General features: G+C 47.2%; 1 protein-coding gene across 1 annotated transcript; it reads right to left on the bottom strand.

The window, feature by feature from the left end:
- Positions 1 to 3,667: 3,667 nt before the first annotated feature.
- Positions 3,668 to 18,674, bottom strand: LOC130857582 (myosin-9-like). The gene is made up of 6 exons (XM_057743340.1): positions 18,639 to 18,674; positions 17,024 to 17,176; positions 15,256 to 15,449; positions 13,709 to 13,877; positions 11,645 to 11,768; positions 3,668 to 3,690 (listed from the first exon to the last, which is right to left on the bottom strand). The coding sequence occupies exons 1-6, from the start codon at positions 18,672 to 18,674 to the stop codon at positions 3,668 to 3,670; spliced, it is 699 nt and encodes a 232-aa protein (XP_057599323.1).
- Positions 18,675 to 19,323: the final 649 nt, after the last annotated feature.

Genomic DNA, 19,323 nt, shown 5'->3' with positions numbered 1-19,323 from the left:
TAAATGTCACCTTTTATGTTCATCTGTCTAGATCAATTTCCACGGCAGTAGTTTTTTAAAACCTTAACAGGAAACTAAAACCTTTTTATTTGGCCAACCATCACATGATCAGAGAGCCAGGTTCATTGACCCAGCCCTGACCTCATCCTCTGTCTGAGTGCCCATTGTTGGCGTGTAGAGGGGAGGTGCTGTGACATACCATCAGATGTGATCTATCTCACTCTTATATTTCTTCATCGCTCCACAGGGCCCCTCTGAGCATTTCACCAAAGGCCTCCATCCTCCCAAGACGACCACAGCCAGAAAACAAACAGAAATTTCTGGCTTTTGTGTTTATTAACTTTTTTTTTTTATTAAAGTATAGTTGATTTACAATATTGTGTTAGAATCAGGGGTACAGCCAGTGATTCATTTATATATATAAGAAAAGAATATATATATTCTTTTTCAGATTCTTTACCCTTCGAGGTTATTACAAAATGTTGAGTATAGTTCCCCGTGCTATACTGGAGGTCCTTGTTGGTTATTTATTTTATATACAGTAGTGGGTATATTAATCCTGAACTCCTAACTTATCCCTCCACTCCCCTTCCCCTTTGGGCTGCTAGGCTGGGCCTCGCTCAACGAGGGAGGCCTAAAAAGGCCTCTCCTTTCCCCGGCCTTCTCTGCGGGCCCCGGGCCTTACTTCCTCCAACTGCTAAGTGCTAAGGACGCAAGGGAGAACCAGGGTGGCCTGTAGAAGCAGAGTTCAGGCTCCCACCACTTGAAGCTGAGTGAGTGAGGTGGGGTGGGGGGTGGGGGTGGGGGGATGGGACGTCTCCTTTCCTCTTCTGTCACATTAGGGTGATTCCCCAGCCTCATTCCTGGCCCAAGGCCATCAGCTCAGGAGAAATCCTGCCCACGGTTACAAAGCCCCAGCTACGTCACTCCTGCTGCCATTAACCACATCTGCAGCCCATTCAGGAAAAATCTCCAGGAAAGAAGAGTGTTTACCATACTATCCCAGTGTCTCCCTCAGGGTCTGGCATGTGTTGGGAGCACAGGAAATACCCCTCTTCCTTCCTTCCTTCCTTCAAATATCTCACATTAATTGGCCTAAAGTGTGGCAGGCAGGCGCGAGGCTGAGACCTATGCCTTAAACCTGTCTTCACTTTGCAGCTGAGGAAAGGGAGACTCAGAGAGGTCAAGTGACTTGCCCAAGGCCACGCAGCAGGTAGCACAGTAGATATTGGACCTAGCTCTTCCACCTGACTTTTTCCACTTGACCCAAAGTGTCACAGCGTGGAGTGTGGAGGCAAGGAGAGGGGTGGCCTGTTGGGCGGGTGGCCAGAGCAGCAGGGGACGAGCTGGGACCAATGCGCTGGGGCATCAAAGGTCAAGGGAGGGACCGGTGAGGGTTTGGCCTTCACCTTGTGGACCCAGGGACCGGACGTTTGTTCCCGCTTTGGGCGCTCTTACAACTAAAGTGGTCTCAGGGAGAGCGCGTGTCACAAGCATTCAGTTTTCTCATCTGAAAAATGGCACAAATATATCAATGTGTTAATAATCCCAGTGGAAAGTCTGAGGGACACATATCTGGGTTAAAATGCCAGCGCTGCCCCTTCATGGCTGGGGGATGTTGACAAATGATGAAAGTATTTACCTTTTCTGTGCCTCGGTGTCCACCTGCGGGAAATGGGACGGGTGACACTCTTCTTGCAGGGCCCTTGTGGGGCTCAGAAGGGACAAGTTCCCTAAAGCACCCAACAGTGTGAGCATCCGACAGCGGTAGCCACCATGGTTATTATTATCATTACTCTTATTATTATTACCATCCGTTGGGTCTCTTGGGGGGGGGGGGTCAGTCATACCACCTGGCACCGAAGACGCCAGCCAGCGGGCTCCCAGGTGTCCTGTGGGCCCTCCTCCCCCCACAGAACGTGGAGCCCTTGCTTCTGGCTTCCTGAGTCTGTCCCTGTGCACAAAAGCTCAGACCTAGAACAGCTGCTGTCGTGTCCACGATTATCCTGCTGAGAAGCACGAGGGAAAAGCTGGCTGGGAGACGGGAAACCAGGGCCTGGCCCCGGCTCCACCCTGACGTGCTGTGTGACCTTGCGTGAGTCATTTCCCTCTCTGGGCCTCAAACAAGGGAGGTAGGCTGGACGACTCTAGGAACCTCTCATTTCCTATCCTGGTAACTGAGGCCTGGAGATAGAAATCTTTCACCGCGCCCAAACCCTGGTGCATGCAGAGTCCAGTTCAGAATCAGGCCTGGGAATGGATGCCCACCAGATTGAGGTGCCCAATCCTTGAAGCCCCCAAAGACTTGATTATCAGCAGTTCCCATAATAGAGCAAGGGGGGCTAGATTCAGCAAGTGAAAATGGCTTTTCATGGGCTAATATGAAATGATTGCAAAGACATGTGAAGGGAAAATGCAAAGTAAAGGACAGTGTGGGGTAACACGCATCCCTGTATTAAAAGAGGGAGAAAAGGAGAGGAGGGATGTCTGTAGAGGCAACTGGAAACTCAGGCTGCTTCTGGGGAGGGGGCCTGGGTGGCAGGAATGGGAGAGTGGCAGACTTTTCACAGTGCCCCTTGAAAACCCAGACTGGGACTTGAACCTACAATCTTTTAATTAGAATCACTCACCTGGTGTCTGGACTTACTGATGCTCAGGTTCTTTGTGTGTCAGAAAAAAAAGGAATTTAGTGAGAGGCAAGGTGATAGGCAAGAAGTAGATTTATTAATATAGGATGCTTGTGAGAGATGCAGGTAGGCAGGCGAGGGGCCTCTGCCCCGAGGATTAAGCGGGCTACATTTTTATAACCAAAGAAAAGTGGGGGCAGGAAAAGACTGTCTTCGTCCTCATTCTTTGAGTAGATGTCAGGCTTACATCACTAGCTCCTCTTTTGTATCGGGCAGGAGAGTGTTTGGCCCCATAAGGTCAAACTAGGACTGTTTGCACTTATTCAAATCAACAGAAGTGTGGTAATATATACTAAAATATGTTGTATCATCTCAGTTCTCTATATAACGAGGGTCTCCTACTTCGGAATGTCGCCTTTCCCTTAAATTCCTGTCCTAGGTCCTAAGGATCACTAGCTTGCTGAACCAGCAAAATGCAGGCCTCATTTTTTTTTCTTTCACTTAACAACCTGGGGCATATCTTGTACTTTCATTCATGGCTTTATAGTTAAGCAAGCCTGCTTCGTTCACAACATTCCCATAGTTTTCTTGAGCGATCATGAACTTACAGTGGTTTCCCAAAGTTCCCTGGGTTTCCCTCTCTATCTATAATCCCCTACTGGGACTTCTACAACTACCTGTGCAACTCTCCTACTCTATCCCTATCACTTACATCTCACTCTCATTTTTCAGGTAAGGTTTCAGGCCCAGAGAGGGACAGGGAATTGTCCAGGTCACACAGAGAGTTGGTGGCAAAGCCTGGACCAGACCAGGGGCCCCTGACTCCCAGCCCAGGGCTTTCTCCATAGCCCCCACTGCCTCCCACAGGGCTGGAGCTCAGGCTGGCATCGGGGAAGGTTTCCAGAAGAAGGGATTGCCAGGCACTCACACCCCAGGCAGTCCTTTGGCAGGTGGCACAGATGGGTGGCACTAAGTGCTGTCCCAGGAAGGGACCTGCCTACTTTATAACCTGGGGTGACTCTGCCCTGGTTGGGGTCTGCTCACAGCAGCCTGCCAGGGCAATCTGGGGAGGGGAGGGCGCCTGGTAAAGGCTATCTCATGGACCCTCCCAAGGCAACCAGATGTAGGAATCCTGCCTGTTTACAGGTAAGCAAATGAAGGTTTAGGGAAATGAAGTAACTTGCCCGGGCCCCTAGACGGGAATGACCCAGCCGTGGCAGGGCCTGCGCTGTTTCCACAAACCATTCTGCCTGTGCTTGGGGGTCCACAGCCCTCCCACCAAAACATACACACATTTCTGACAAGAAGCCTGGAACCCTGCCATGAGCTCACTTTCTTGCTGGTTACCATGGACATCCCCTAAAAAACAGCAGGTACCCCTGAAGCCATTATCCACCATTTCTACTTGAGTGTAAATTAGTTATCAGACCCTGAGACTGGAGCCGAATGCAGGGCCCTGCCCCAAAGGACACACGACAGGTGAAGAGGGAGGGGTCCATGGGCAGGGCTGCACCCAGGGAGTGGCTGGGTGGAGCCTCCCTGGAAGTAGCTGGGCCCTGGGCCCTGTGTCCAGGTGGCACTGTGACGGGAGGTGCCCAGGGGTGGAGGTGCAGGGCGATGTGGAAAGAGCACTGGCTTTTCTTGGGTTCAAACCTGAGCTCTACCACCTCTTACCTGCGTGGCCTCGGGTGAGCCAGTCACCTCCCTGAGCCTCACAACCTCACCTGTGCCACTGAAGAGGAAGATTAGAAACTTGCACTCAGCTAAACATAACTTCATGCTCGTTCTGCTTTTGTAAGATATGCTTGCTGCACAGAGAAAGAAACAAGATGACCTAACAATCAAATGTTACCATAAGACGTTTTGATAAATATGGAATGTTCTGCACCTGCTCTTGCAAGTTTCTGTTTGGAAACGCCTGTGCTCTGTAACTGCTGCAGCTTGTAGCAACCAAGTAACCAATCTACCAATGCTAACTGTAACGATGTGCACTGACCCCTATAAAAGTAAAGCTCACCCTGAACTCAGGGCCCAGAATTTTAAAGCATTAGCTCGTCTGAGGCCACCAGTTTAATAAACCTGAGTTCTTCAACCTTCCGAGTGTGGTGCTTGGTTTCTCAACGGACCAATTTCTGCAACACCACGGGGATACTATTACCGTATCTACCTTGCAGGTGGGGGTCCTCGAGAAGATGCTCCATCCCAGGCTTCTCAAACTTGACTGAACATTAGAAGCCCCTGGAGGGCTTCTTAGAACCTGAAGGTCCCCACTCCAGAGTTTCTGCTTTAGTTAGTCTGGGGAGGGGCCTGACTAACTAACCAACCAACTAACTAACTAACTAAGTGCCCTAGCACGTTCCCAGGTGGTTCTGATGCTGCTTGTGCTGGGACCACTCGCCTACAGAAGATCTCTATGAGAACCGACTTGTAGTTGCCAAGGGGTGGCAGAGGGATGGATTGGGAATTTGGGATTAGCAGATGCAAACTATTACATAGAAAATGCATAAACAACAAGGTCCTACTGTATAGCACAGGGAACTATATTCAATATCCTGAGATAAACCATAATGGAAAAAATATATATATGTGAATATATATATAATAATTACGTTGCTGTACAGCAGAAATCAACCCAACATTATAAATGAACTAACTTCAATAAAATAAAAACTTTAAAAATATCTCTATGAAACTAGGAGATCAGGGAGAGGGGCAGATGCAGAGCAGAGCCTAGCAAAGACGCTAAATACAAACTTGACATTTTGCAGGGATTTCGTGCCCCTCTCACCGCGGTTGTTAGATAGGCTGGGACCTGGGACCCTTTGCTGCGATACTTGTACCTGGACACACCTCTCCTTGAGCAACAAAATACAAAGAAACTATATGGGAATAAAAATAACTGCGGTGCGGGGGTGGCGGTGGGGAAAATTCTGGACCCCAAAAATACAAAAAGACCAAAAACCCCAACTACAACTTTTGAAGAGCCTGGAGCAAAAACAGGGTGTTGGGAGCTAAAGCAGGGTACTGAGCCTGCCCCCTGCACACAACACCACCTAAGGGCTGGGCAAACCACATAAGCCACCCCTCCAGCCCGACCGCTAGACTCACCCCTACCCTCACCCCATATAAGGAGCAGGCTTGCCCCTCCCCCCCGCCCCAAGGAGTGAGTGAGCAAGGGAACCTCTTGCTTGTTCTCACTGCCCTCTGTAGCAGCAGGGCCCCAATGAAGCCTTGCCTGAACTTCCTGTCTAGCCTCTAGTTAATTTCTATTGATCCTGGAAGGCCAAGAACCCTGGTCGATATCACAGCCACCCACTGGAACCCATAATAATTTTATGATACCTAGGTTTACTAAAACTCAGTAAGTTCATGTTATCTGTTACAAAATTTGCCAACAAGGAAATTAACTTGGTAGGATATTTTCATCAGTAATAATATAGACATAAATCGGATAAAAGTGTTTAGGTGAACTCTTGAAGAATGTTTATGCTTTATGATACACCTACCTAAAAATAGTTTCTCTAGATTTTTGGTAACTTGAAACTTTAGAGTTTTGCTAAATTAAATTAAACTAAATGATAGGAATTCATTGAATATGCAGATCATTTTCAATTAAGATAAAAATACCGAAACATTAATCTCTGACAATATCTACATTTACCTACTTTATCTTCTTATTAGAGAAAAATTAAAGATGTTTCTGTTTATTGGACACACATCTTGTACCACATTGAGAAAAGAAATCATGCTGTGAGAAAATGTGTATTTCTAGAGGTTGCGGAATGTGTTTACATGCTTGCCAATCAGGAAATGCTAATAGGACAAACTGTTCAGTTACTTCCTTCTTGGTTTTTGCTAGAGATTAAGGTTTCCAAGGGTTAAAAATTATTATGTGGAGGTAATTAAACCTACTACAAATAATAAGGGAAACACTTCAATATAGAAGGAAAATAAGATGTGTGTTTTTAGTAAAAGAAATTATGAAGAAAGGAAATGGATTTTAAGGGAAAATAAAGTGATATTGTCCTGAAGCATCTCAAAAAGAGATATTAAATTATGCATATTATATTACATGGGAAGCATTGTCAAATAAAAGATAACATTAAGCCTTCTTTCTGTTATGTTTATATAAATAGGTAAGTGTTCCAAAAGTTATGTGAAGTCCCTGGAAATCTTATATGTCCTGATGTAAAATGTTATCGTCATCACAACTGAGGCTTTCACTAGAGGCGCTGAATCCAAGTATTAGGGAAATGCCCTGTAGTGCAAAGGCAACAACAAGAGAATCTATCATAATTATGGCTCATGTAGATAAAGTCCACCTGCTTCTACAAAAAATTAACCCTTCATTGTCATACTTTTGCCTCCTGATGTCCTTGTAACATGGCAACAGTCTGCTCCTAAATCAGGGAAATTAAGATGGGTAAACAGTAGCTGCGGATTAAACAGTCGGGGCCATGGGAAACTCAAATCGGCCCCTTGGCTTTTCCCAGCTCCCTGCAAACCCCATTTTTATTTGATGGGTTAAATCCTGCACATGTTTTAAGGTTGATGCCTCACGGTGACAAAGAAACTGTTTAAAAAATGTGTTTTCCACTTGGGCTATACTTTCTACTGTCTCCAGTGATCAAGGCACCCACTTCACTGGGCAAATCATACAACCCTTAACAAACACCTCATAGACTTCTTGAAATTAACACTATGATCCCTAATCATCAGGCAAAATAAACAAAACTAATGGAAAAAATGGACTCAGGCAAAACAAGAATTAATTACATGGGATCGAATGAACTGAGAAATATGATTATAAGTTTATGACCTTTTGCTCTGATGTATTACTGACTGGCTTTTAATTTTTGTTTTCTGGCCATAAGGGAACCTTTCCCCTTAAGCTAATCATGACTTACAGCAACTTAGTGAATTACACCTTTTTCAACAGCACTGAAGCATTTTATCTTTCCTCTCTACCTGATCCCTCCAGAATTTAGAAATTCTTAGGTTCCCAACAGACTTTCCAGAGGAATAAGGCTACTTCTGGCAGACACAAGAACCTCAAGATATCTTGGAATATTCCTCAAGAAGAGCAGAATCCACCTAAATCTGTAGGTATTGTGGATGGAATTTAATGGCATGGCTTCCCTGACCTTGAGAGGCCTTTTGAAAGTTCAATTTGAGAACATTTACAAAAAATTCCAGCAAAGCCAAATCTAAAAGGGCCTACATGATCAATTATACTTATGTAAATAATCAAGTCAACTTTATTGAAACCAGACTTAGTTTGCAAACAAATTAGTCTTAATTTCACGATATTTGATAAAAAATGAGGATAATTTTGAGAGAAAATGTTTCAGTAATATTATCTTTGTGGATATTGAAGTTTTGTAAATACTGAGCATTTGGATTCACTACCTACATCTAAAATGCCTCTTTGTTGTAGGTCACACTATTGTAAAGTTTAATAGAATTCTTAGAAGGATATTCTAAGCTTGTTTCTGAAGCTGATTGTGGGAAGACATTCGGGAACCTTTCTGAAACCTTGAAAATGTTAAAGTATGTGGGCCGAGCGATGGGATTCAGAATGTCCTGCTTGAGCAGTGGAGGAGCTGAGGGTACGGGGCGTGGAGACTAATATCACCCTGTTTGGTCCTGAAGGATGGCTGGTCAGCCAAAGACGGGTAAGATTCCTCAGAGGAGGAACAATCTAAGACAGGCACAGCCGCAGAGGGGCCAACAGGGGTGGTGCATAGAGCCTTCCTTGTATCACCCTGTTTGGCCCTGGAGGATGACTGGTTAGCCAGAGACGGGTAAGATTCCTCAAGGGAGGAACAACCTAAGACAGGCACAGTCGCAGAGGGGCCAACACGGGTGGGGCACAGACCCCCAATATCTGAGAGAGGTCTCCTGCCCCCAGGGCTGTTTTGCTCTCCAGGCCCAGCTCAGATCCACACCTGCTCAACTCGGACCCAGGAAGCAAACAAAGATAATTGCCTCAGTCATATGAGGCCTTTGATTGTTTATGAGTGTAACCTGAGAATGTTAGCTGAAGAACTCAATAAAAGCAACCTGGGATGAGTCAGCAGGGCTCTTGATCCGAGAGGTCTTGAGCCCCCCGGTCCCACTTTTCTCTTCAGTCTGTGTCTGTGTCTTCTTCAAGCTTGCGGCACCCGTCACTCACCTCGAGTCGCCGAGCTGGTCTCGGCAGCTGATCACAGTCATCTATCTTTGGATGAAGAGCAGATGCTGTATGACCTGCACCCAGGAGGTTGCTCACACAGGGAAAGACGTCATTTAAGGACTCCCTCCAACCAAAATGGAAGGGCCCTTATCAGGTACTCTTAGCTAGCTCGTGCACAATGCAGCTAAAGGGAATTAACTCTTGAACTCATAATTCCCACTTCAAAAGTGCCTCTGCATGGGACTGGTCTATAGAGAAGACTGACAAGCTCAAACTCACCTTAAAACAACCATCAAGTCAGGATGAGAAGATGATGACAGCAGCTGCCCACAGCTGACCCAAGAACCCAGGCCAGGACTGTGACACCCATCCTGCTAGCTCTGTGGAACTGCTCACCTAATGTTTGTCTCCCTATCAAAATGGAGAGTGAGTGTTTTATTTCCACCTATATTGTTGCCCCAGTAGTCAGGCTGGAAAGAAAATTCTTTAGTAAAGTTGTCACAAAGTATAGCTACTGGGAAAGGCCCCTCAGAATAAGTATCCCTGACTTTTCAGATGTTCCTAATGTTACCACTCACCCAGACCAACCTCCCTCTGGCCTAACCTTTCAGGTTCAAATTCTTCAACGTATTAATATGTCCACCCCTTGTCTGATACTATCCTCAATTCTTAGAGACTGAGCACAGGACTTACCTGGGGGCCCCCTCACTCGGTACCTTACTTAATTGAAAAATGTGTAAAGAGAAAAGGGCAAGTAAATCATGCCAGCAACTCCCTTATATCAAATGCCATATACTTTGTTCACTGCTGTGTGACAAAATTTCCAATTAGTGAGGCTGTGAATGAGAGCACTCTGGGAGGGATCACTTGTGCTCCCCGGGTTCTGTCTTCATAGGTGGTATTGGAATTGACCCACCTTCCCAAGGATGTGCTCATAAATGTCTTAATAGCTGAGAAACAGGAGGTTTATGTTTATTAGAACATTATGTCGCCCCATTGTCTATACATCAGGAAAGAGAGGAACCTCCTTTCTCTCTTCATGACAGAGTCAAGAGAGTCATGTTAGCAAGATACCAAGATACCTGGTGACAAAATCTATTGGGAATCTCAGTTGCTAATGGGAGAGTATATGTAAACAAAGAGGTGTCAGAAACCTATCAGCCACCATTGGTCAAGTAGCCAAAAAGCTTGCAAAGAGCACTGCAGCACTGCAGACATCCCTAAGCTCCTCAGCCCAAGTAGCATTAGATAGCAGGATGGCCTTAGGGTCTCTCCCGGCCAGATGAGAAGGCGCCTGTGCTGTTGCTCATACGACTTGTTGCACTTACATCGATACCTCTGGAGAGGCGGAGATGTACCCAGAAAGAATTTCCCAGAAGTCAAGGTGGTTACAAGATGTAAGAAGAACTAACCCTTTTAAATGGCTGGTGTGGTTGGCACCCTCCAGGAGTAAGCGCTGTTTTGCCCTGTTTCACAGGTGATGACTGTGTTCATAACATGCATTATCTTTCTTTTCCTGACTATCAAGCAACTCATGACACGCATCACGGCTCTCCGTCTACTGCTAAAAGCACATGTACAAAGTCTGTGTGATAACTCGATACGATTGATAATTTGTGTAGCCTGTAAAATGCTTCCCTGAGACCATATACCACTATGTTGTCCACTACTTCAATTAATTACCCCAAACAAGGATAAAAAGGCAAATCTATTCCAATTTTTTAAAAAAGAAGGGAAGAAAGAAAGAAAAAAGGGGAAATAAAAAAAGAGAAAAAAAAGAAAGAAAGAGAGGAAGGAAGGAAGAGAGGAAGATAGAAAGAAAGATGTAGTCATAGCACCAAGGGACATGACGGGCCAGGGCAGGCAGCAACCACCCTAGCACTAAGGGACAAATATTCTAATCATCAGTGCTTTCTATCAAAAGATTGATGACCAAAGTGGGGAAATGGCAAAATAAATTTTCACATATTGAGGTATGGGAAATCATTCTGGCTTATACATGAGTTAACTTAAAGTTTATGGTAACTAGAACAGCCGATTTGTGACCTCAAACATATTTGTACATCTGCTTTAATTTTTAAAGAAAAGGGGACATTGACCAGAAGTAAAGAATGTTCATGTGAAAAATAAAGATGAGATGCCTCCCTTCCTGGGAATCCAAGGCTGCTACCCCTTCCATGACAAGACTCCCTTCCCAGGTGCCAAGGCCATACTGACCTGCTGTGTATGTGCTGACCTGCTTTGTTTTGAAACCTTGAAGGAAAGTATCCGTGATTCATTTGATGTTCTTTGTTCTGAGAGGACATAAACCTGTGCTGAAAACCATGCTTCTCTGGAGCAGTTTCTCAGAGTTATCTGAGAGGCTGTCTTCTGGGCTCCAGTCCTCACTTTTGCTCAAATAAAACTCTTTTCTATTCCGATTATATGTTGTTTATTGATTAATGTCATCTACATCTATCTACAGTTTGTCTGTTTATCTTAAGATTGCAAAACAGGTAACATGGTGCAGGTATCTGCAGCTGAGTGTACACTGCTTTTTTCTCCCAGGCTTGTTTCCACTTGACAACAGATATTTTCTCTAAATGGAGGACTTTTCCAGGAAGGTCAGTGTACTGGCAACTCAGAAAAGCCTAAAACAAAAAGCCACCCCTGTTTCCTGTTAGATTCCCGAGCAACAAGCCATCATGGACAGAGGGCTGGGTGTGGGCCCTCTTAGCTAAAATCTGAATAATGCCTGAGCCTTGAGCAGGACATTCCAAAACCTCCCCTTGCCCAGGGTGGCTGGGCCAGATCTGGGTGTTGGGCCCAGCTTCCTCCAGCCCCTTCCCTCTGTGTTCCCTACCTGCTTGTCTGGGACTTTGGGGGGAAGAGGGTAGAGTCATTTCCTGACTGTACTGGAGGTTCCTTTGAAGGCACAAAAAAGGGTGTGTTCCTTTTTGACTACAGAGGTACCCATTAAATATGTTCTGCTTGAATGAGAAGAATAAGGAGAGGGAGAAGGAGTAAAGGAAGGAAGGAGGGAGGGAGGGAAGGAAGAAGGGGGGTGAGGAAGACAAAGAAACAAAAAGCTTCTAATCAATCAATCAATCAATCCCAAAAGTATCTAAATATAAGCAAGAAAAAGAAATTACAAATATACTAGAAGAAATATTAAAAAATAATGTTGAGTTGTGGAAACCTTTCTCATCAAGATACAAATTCCAGAAGCCATAAAGGGAATTCTCATCTATTTGACCTCCTAAAAATTAAAAATTGCAAAGAACACCATAAACCAGGCCAGAAAACAACAAGAGACCAAGAAATACTGTTTGCTATACTTCAAGTAGACAAAGGTGAACATCCCCAACACACAGAGAGCCTAAAATCCACATGAAAAGACTGAAACCAGGACTTCCCTGGTGGTGCATTGGTTAGGTCTCTGTGCTCCCTATGCGGGGAGCCCAGGTTCAATCCCTGGTCAGGGAACTAGATCTCCCATGCATGCTGCAACTAAGATTTCACATGATGCAACTAAGGAGCCAGCGAGCCACAACTAAGGAGCCCTCCTGCCACAACTAAGGAGGCTACATGCCACAACTAAGGAGCATGCCTGCTGCAACTAAGACCCAGCACAACCAATTAAATAAAATAAATAAATAAAATAATTTTTTTAGAAGTTGAGTCTGTTAAAAAACAAAACAAAACTGAAACTAGTTTTTAAAATTGGGTAAGAGATCTGAACAAACAATTCCTGGGGAAATGACTTGCCCAGGGTCACATAGCTCTTGGTGGGCAGAGTGGAGGCCAACACCAGGCCTTCTGACATGGCCATGTAAGGGGTGATGGGAATGTGATTTTAATGACTCCAAAGTTTCTAGGTTTGTCTCTGCCTGTAAAACACATAGATCTAAGCTTATGCCCCTCTTGTTATACTGACATATCTACAGTTTGGCTTTTTCTCTCAGGGTTGCAAAACCGGGACCATAATGTTGGCATTGTGCAGTAAGCCCTTCTCACTTCCTCCATCAGGGATGGCTTCCCCACACAGGACCACCTATCACCCACATCTTGAGCAGAGGGCCTGGCAGAGCACAAGAAGGCAAAGATCTGTGTCTCCCTGTTTGGTCTCCTGCCTCTCTTCTCTGAGGCCTGAGTTTCCCAAAATGGCCTCGCATTGAGCAGACAATCAGAGACAAGGCGGGTTTACAGACCTTGATTGTGTCTGAAAAGAAATCCTTGGCTCCCATTAGCCTCAGCACAGCACCCCGGGGCAGCCTTAAGGTGGCCAGGCCATAAGGAGGAAGGGCTCTGACCACCCCACCAACCTTCCTCCACCCCCTCTGCCTCCTCCAAATTTCCCAAAGGACTGAGCACCCCCAACACTCACCTTCCTTCTGGGGTCACCACTCAGGTCTCAGGAGCCTGGATCCCGAGCTGAGCCCACGTAAGCAGGTGTCTCCCTCCCTCTGCACTGTTTAGGGGCCCAGGGGGCAGGAGAAAGCAGTCACACAAACCTGCCTCCAAATCCAGTCTCAGCCCCTGGTTAGCCAAGGCTCAGAGAGGTGACGTAACCAGTCCAAAGTCACACAGGTGCAGAGCTCTAATTCAGACTCCGGAGCCAGTGCCTTTAGCACATATCTCACCTGCACACCTGGAAAATGCATCTAACAATAATATACAACATGACCCCAGCCTGAACACCTTACAGGAGTGCTGCAAGCTTCTAACAACACAGAACATGTGACCGTGCTTGGCAAAGTGGGGGAGTCATGTGAGGGCTGAATGTCCCACCAGGCAGATTATTGGTTGAGTCACAGAACCAGAATACTTCTCCCCTGCCCCCCACCTTGGGGCTCATGGTCTTAGAATTGCCTCTGTTTCTCCCAAGAAGGTCCGGTGGACACCTTCCTGTGTGTGCTCTCCTCACCTTGCCAGCATAGTGGGTGATGCAGAAATCAGCTTTGTCCTTCAGCTGCTTGGGCTTCTGGCACTTGGGGTGGGTGCCCTGCTCCTGCACCACCTTCTTCATGGAGCTCTTGTCCGTGGCTTTGGGGAAGTAGCACTCCTCGTCCAGCAGGGCCAGGATGCCAGGGGGCCTGCCTGGAGGGAGCACAGTGTCACACAGGTGAGCTGGAAACCCACCCATTCTCACCCTCATAAGAAGCCAAAGACTGGTTTGCAGAAACTCCAGAATCTCACAGGAAGGTGGGCAGTGCTTCCCCCACAGGAGAAAAAAAGAAAAAGCATTACTGAAAGCACTCAATTTAAGAGTTCCAGTTTAAAAAGAATCTCCTGGGGTCCAGGCTACGGCCCGCACACCTTAAGCCAATGATCCATCACAGGGCTCTCCAGTGAGTGCGCTGGAAGTCCCCTGGTGGTTTGGTGGGCCATGCAGACCCCGACCTATGTCCTGAGGCTGCCCTCGACAGGCGCCCTGGGCCCTGGGGTCCCTCTCCAACCCCACCCCACACGCTCCATGTCCCCACAACTATGGGGAGAGATGTGACACTTAGGACAAGCCTCCCGAGAAAGAAAAAACACCCCAGGGATCAAGGGCCTCCCATACACTGAGTGTATGAGACGAGAGAGCGGACTCAGACACGGTGGGGACAGGCTGACAGGCCCGGGAGCCACATGGGTTCTTGTTCTTCAGAAAATAGAAGTGATTAAAAAAAACTCATCACAAAAGTAAATTGTTTCCTGTTAGGCTTGTGGACACTTTCAACCCCACCCCCACTCTCATCCCAACTCGGGTAAACTTTCAAAATGCACAGACTTCTTCCAAGGCCTTCTGATCACTTAGCATCTCCGTGCAGCTGGTGAACGTTGTCCCAAGCAGCTCGGGATTCTGGGAGGACGTGAGTCCAGTGTATTTAACTCTCAGCAAGGGATCACCCAGAAACAGAGGCAGCTCAGACTCCATTAAAGAGCTCCCTTCCTCCACACCCTAAAGGCCAAACAGGTGACCAAACTGCCCCTGGCAACAGCTTCCAGTGTCAACTGATGGGAAAGGGGAAGAGCTTTCCAGCCTTCGCTGTCCGCCCACAGCCGAGGCTGCAGGACAGAAGCTCGGGGCTGTGGACCTTCTCAGGGAGGGTGGCCCGAGCTTCAGGAACAGCCCTCGACTCCAGGGTCTGCACAAGTCCAGGCTGCAGCACAGGCATCTGGGAAGAGCTCTCGCTGCAGAAAAGCACGTCTGTTTCTTTAAGACGCAGAAAGGCTTGCTGAGCTCCTCCACCCCCCAAGGGGCTGCTGAGACAGGCTACTGGGCCACCAGTCACATGCCCGCCTCGTCAGCTGCCTGGAGAGATTTCTTGGCACCAGATCGAAGCCCCGGGCTATCCCTCCAGGTGGCACCAACGGGGAGAGGAACGAGACACGCCCCCACCCCCTCCCACTCACGCAAGCCACAGGGGCTGGGGGTGAGGAACAGGCAGTCCCCAGAGGGGCAGAGTGAGAGGCTAGGGGTGAGGCCCTGCAGGTGGGGCTCTTAGTGGCTTCTCAATGAAGTCAGTGCAGGCGTGCAGGTCGAGGCCAAAGTCGATGAAGTGCCACTCGATGCCCTGGCGCTGGGACTCCTCCTGCTCCAGGAGGAACCTGGTGTGGTTGAAGAGCTGCTGCAGCTTCTCGTTTGTGTAGTTGATGCAGAGCTGCTCGAAGGCGTTCAGCTGCGAGAGGTACACAAGGTCAGAGAGATGCCTGACCTCCCCCTGTCCCTGAGCCCCGGGGAAGGAAGGGGACTGGTGTTTGGGAAGAATGTCCTGGGGCCCCTCCGTGCCACCCCCTGTGGACCTCCCCTCATCACACCCAGCAGCAGTGTCTGAGGTCTGGGGCCCACAGACCTCACCAGCAGTCTGGTAAAGCCCCTTATATCAGAATAATGTTTTTAAATGCATAAAATAGATTCTAAAAGAAAGAAGATATGGGGACTTCCCTGGTGGCGCAGTGGTTAAGAATCTACCTGCCAGTGCAGGGGACACTGGCTCAAGCTCTGGTCTAGGAAGATCCCACATGCCATGAAACAACTAAGGCCACGCATCACAACTACTAAGCCTGCGTGCTGCAACTACTGAAGCCCGCGTGCCTACAGCCCATGCTTCGCAACAAGAGAAGCCACCACACTGAGAAGCCCTCGCACCACAACAAAGAGTAGCCCCTGCTCAGCACAACTAGAGAAAGCTCTCATACAGAAACCAAGACCCCACACAGCCAAAAAATAAAAATTAATTTCTTCTTAAAGTTCTAAAAAAAAAAAGAAAAAAAGAAGTTATCTTGAAATGTAATTATCACAATATTATGACATAGGAATACACGGTGATTGTTTATTAATGAGCATAAGCCATGGGCTTAATAACGTCCAGAATTTTGAAATGGAGATGGACGTAAATGATATTACATCTCTTCAATGACAGTTGTGATGTGAAAACATTTGATTTCTTTTTTTTTCTAATTTTATGTTTTAAAAATTTTATTGGAATATACTTGATTTACAATTTTGTAGAGCAAAATTGTACAGGTGTACAGCAAAGTGAATCAGTTATACATAGACATATATCCACTCTTTTCAGATTCTTTTCCCATAGAGGAGGTTACAGAGTACTGAGTAGAGTTCCCTGTGCTGCACAGCAGGTCCTTATCAGTTATCTATTTCATTTACAGTAGTGTGTACATGGCAGTCCCAATCCTCCAGTGAAATTGCTGATTTCCATGGTGACAGATCACAGGCACTGCTCACGCAACTGTGCTTTGCATACTCTGCTCAAGCCACAAACGAAAAAACTGCACTACTTCAATGAAAGTTTAGTGAAAATAAAGAGGTACTTTTTCCCCCACCCAAGTTCATGGTTCCTCTGAAATATACCATGGAGTGCAGGTTAAAAACCACTGATCTCCTGCAATTATCAGTTTTTCCTACCTGACCCCAAAGTCTTTAAGGGCAGGGATGATGTCTTGTCAGAACACTCAGGATATATTTGCTGGGAGAATAAATCAACAGAAAGCCCCTGCCCGTGAGGCCTCCTAGAGCCCCATCCAGAAGGTCCCATGCCTGCCAGCATTTCTGGCTGGCAAAGGGCACCTTGTTTAAGCTTAAAACACACCCAACTGGTGTCTCCTGTGTCCACACAAGGAAGGGGGTGTCCAGCTCAGATTGCTGTGGCGCCACAGGAGAGAGGATCCCAGCCCAAGGAGAAGGCAGCCCAGAGGCTCAGGAGGCGGGAGGGGGGTCGAGGGAGAAGCTCACATCAAAGATCTCGAAGCCGGCGTTGTCCAGGGTGCCAATAAACAAGGTGCCCTGCTTCTTGGTCTTGTCCAGAGCCTTGCTGATGTGCAGGACCAGCCAGTGGAACATGCGCTCGCAGGCGGCCTTGGCCAAGGCCTGGATGGCAAAGTCAACCTGTGGGGGACACCCGAGGGGCAGGGAGTCAGATACAGGGAGCCTTTAGGCCTCATTCTCTTTGCCCCAATAATGTCACCTGCGGGGCCCACCTGCAGAGAAACAGCCCTAAAGATGGAAAAAAGGCTTCCTGCACAAAGATGTTCACTGCAGTTTTATTTTTTTTAACTTTTCATTTTATTTTGGATTATAGTCGATTAACAATCTTATGTTAGTTTCAGGTGTAGGGCAAAGTGATTCAGTTATATATATACATGTATCCATTCTTTTTCAAATTCTTTTCCCATTTAGGTTGCTACATACTATTGAGCAGATTTTCCTGTGCTATACAGTAGGTCCTTGTTGCTTGTCTATTTTAAGTATAACAGTGTGTACATGTCAATCCCAAACTCCCTAACTATCCCTCCCCCAAACTGTTCCCCCCATAACCATAAGTTCCTTCTCTAATTCTGTGAGTCTGCTTCTGTTTTGTAAATTTTATTTGAATAAATTTTTTCAGATTCTGCATACAAGTGATATCATACAATATTTCTCTTTTTTCTGTCGGACATATTTCACTCAGTATGACAATTTCTAGGTCCATCCATGTTGCTGCAAATGGCATTCATTCTTTTTAATGGCTGAGTGATATTCCGTTGTACCTATGTACCACATCTTCTCTGTCTATTCCTCTGTGTTATTTATAATGAGGAAAGTTGCAACAACCTAAATACCCAACAATATGGGCAGAGCAAACTTATATATTTGCAAAGACCTTTTTAACATAAACGGGGACGATCTAAAAGTTATTACAGAAGAAACGACAAAATGTCCGAGATGTGCTTCAAATGACGCAGCCGGATGGGCAGGGCGACCAGACGCACCAGGAGCCAAGACTGCCCATGAGTCATTGAGTCCTGAAGGCGCCTGTGTGATGGGCACATGGGCTCCTACACTATTCTCTCTATTTCATTGCATAAATATTTAGAAGTTTCATAATAAAAATCCAAAATCACAACCATGTTTAAAAAAAGGAAGAAAAAGGGAAAAGGCCTTGCAGAAAAAAAGCTGCCCAGTAGTCATCGTTGGGTAGGACTGGGACAATTTTTTTCCTTCTCTAGACTTTTCTGAATCTTAAATGTTCATGCAGTATTTTAATTTCATTCTCAGGGAAATGAGCAGTAGGTCATAACCATGCCCCCGTCTTTTGAAAACACTGTTCCTGGCTTTGGAGGGAGGGCTCTGCCCAGAATCAGCTCTCAGCCACTAGCGGGAGGCCCAGTGGACGGCACCCTCTGGAAAAAGAACAAGTCAATGTGGATTCAAAGTGATTTTGAGAGACTGGAGCAGCAGCTGAACACCACCCAGCGCCAGGGCCAAGACAGAAACTAGACACCGCACACAGAGGCCCCGCTAGGAGGGACTCAGGTCCTGGTTGGCGGGCACACGCGTGTGGCACAGACCCCTGCTCGGCTCTCCCCACGTGCGACAGGACAGCAGGTGGGGGACAGACAGCCATGTAGTCTGGGCTCCAAGGATGGAGGGTCCACCGCCCTGGCATCAGGATGAGTAGTGCGACAGAAACACCATGTGCTTGCTTCACTTTCTCCTGGACAGGACACCCCTGCGTCCTCACCACCAATCAGCTCAACAGTGACTCCAGGGAAGAGGCACAAGGCAGCCCAGAGGCCCCACCCGAGGATGGCCCTTCCCAGGCGGGGGCCTCGGCCATGTTCCTGGACCCCGGGCCCAGCTTCCTCCTGTTCTCAGTGGGGAAACACCCCCTGCCCTCCCAGGTGCTGTGAGGACCCAGTGAGGAGCCCAGGTGACAGTGCTAACACAGCGATGGCCCAGCCCAAGCTCCACAGGAGTGAGTTTCCCCACAGGAAAGAGGGACCCTGGGTGGATCCCCAGTTATAGACTTGTATCAGAGGAGTGATGGTCATGGTGGCCGAGGTCTCTACTGCACCTCCCTGCTGCCTCCACATGTATAACATACATGCACAATACTGAGAAAGACGCCCCACGGAGCAAGAGAAGCGCTGGCGTCGTGCCGGGGCCCCCACTCCATGGCAGAGCTGCGAGATGCAGCAGGGACAGGCTCTCTGTGTTTGTCCCCAGCTGGGAGGTGAGGATGCACTTCCTGCTGTGTGTGGGAGGGTTGGGTG

This window comes from Hippopotamus amphibius, chromosome 7, assembly GCF_030028045.1.
Source record: "Hippopotamus amphibius kiboko isolate mHipAmp2 chromosome 7, mHipAmp2.hap2, whole genome shotgun sequence".
Taxonomy (NCBI): domain Eukaryota; kingdom Metazoa; phylum Chordata; class Mammalia; order Artiodactyla; family Hippopotamidae; genus Hippopotamus; species Hippopotamus amphibius.
This window is presented reverse-complemented; position numbering and strand designations above follow the sequence as displayed.

Coding starts and splice junctions, on each gene's coding strand:
- LOC130857582 (XM_057743340.1), bottom strand. CDS start 18,674: ATGGCTGTCTGTCCCCCACCTGCTGTCCTGTCGCAC. Junction 17,177..18,638: donor CACCTGCTGTCCTGTCGCAC/GTGGGGAGAGCC, acceptor TGTCCCCCACAG/GTTGACTTTGCCATCCAGGC. Junction 15,450..17,023: donor CCGGCTTCGAGATCTTTGAT/GTGAGCTTCTCC, acceptor TACCTCTCGCAG/CTGAACGCCTTCGAGCAGCT.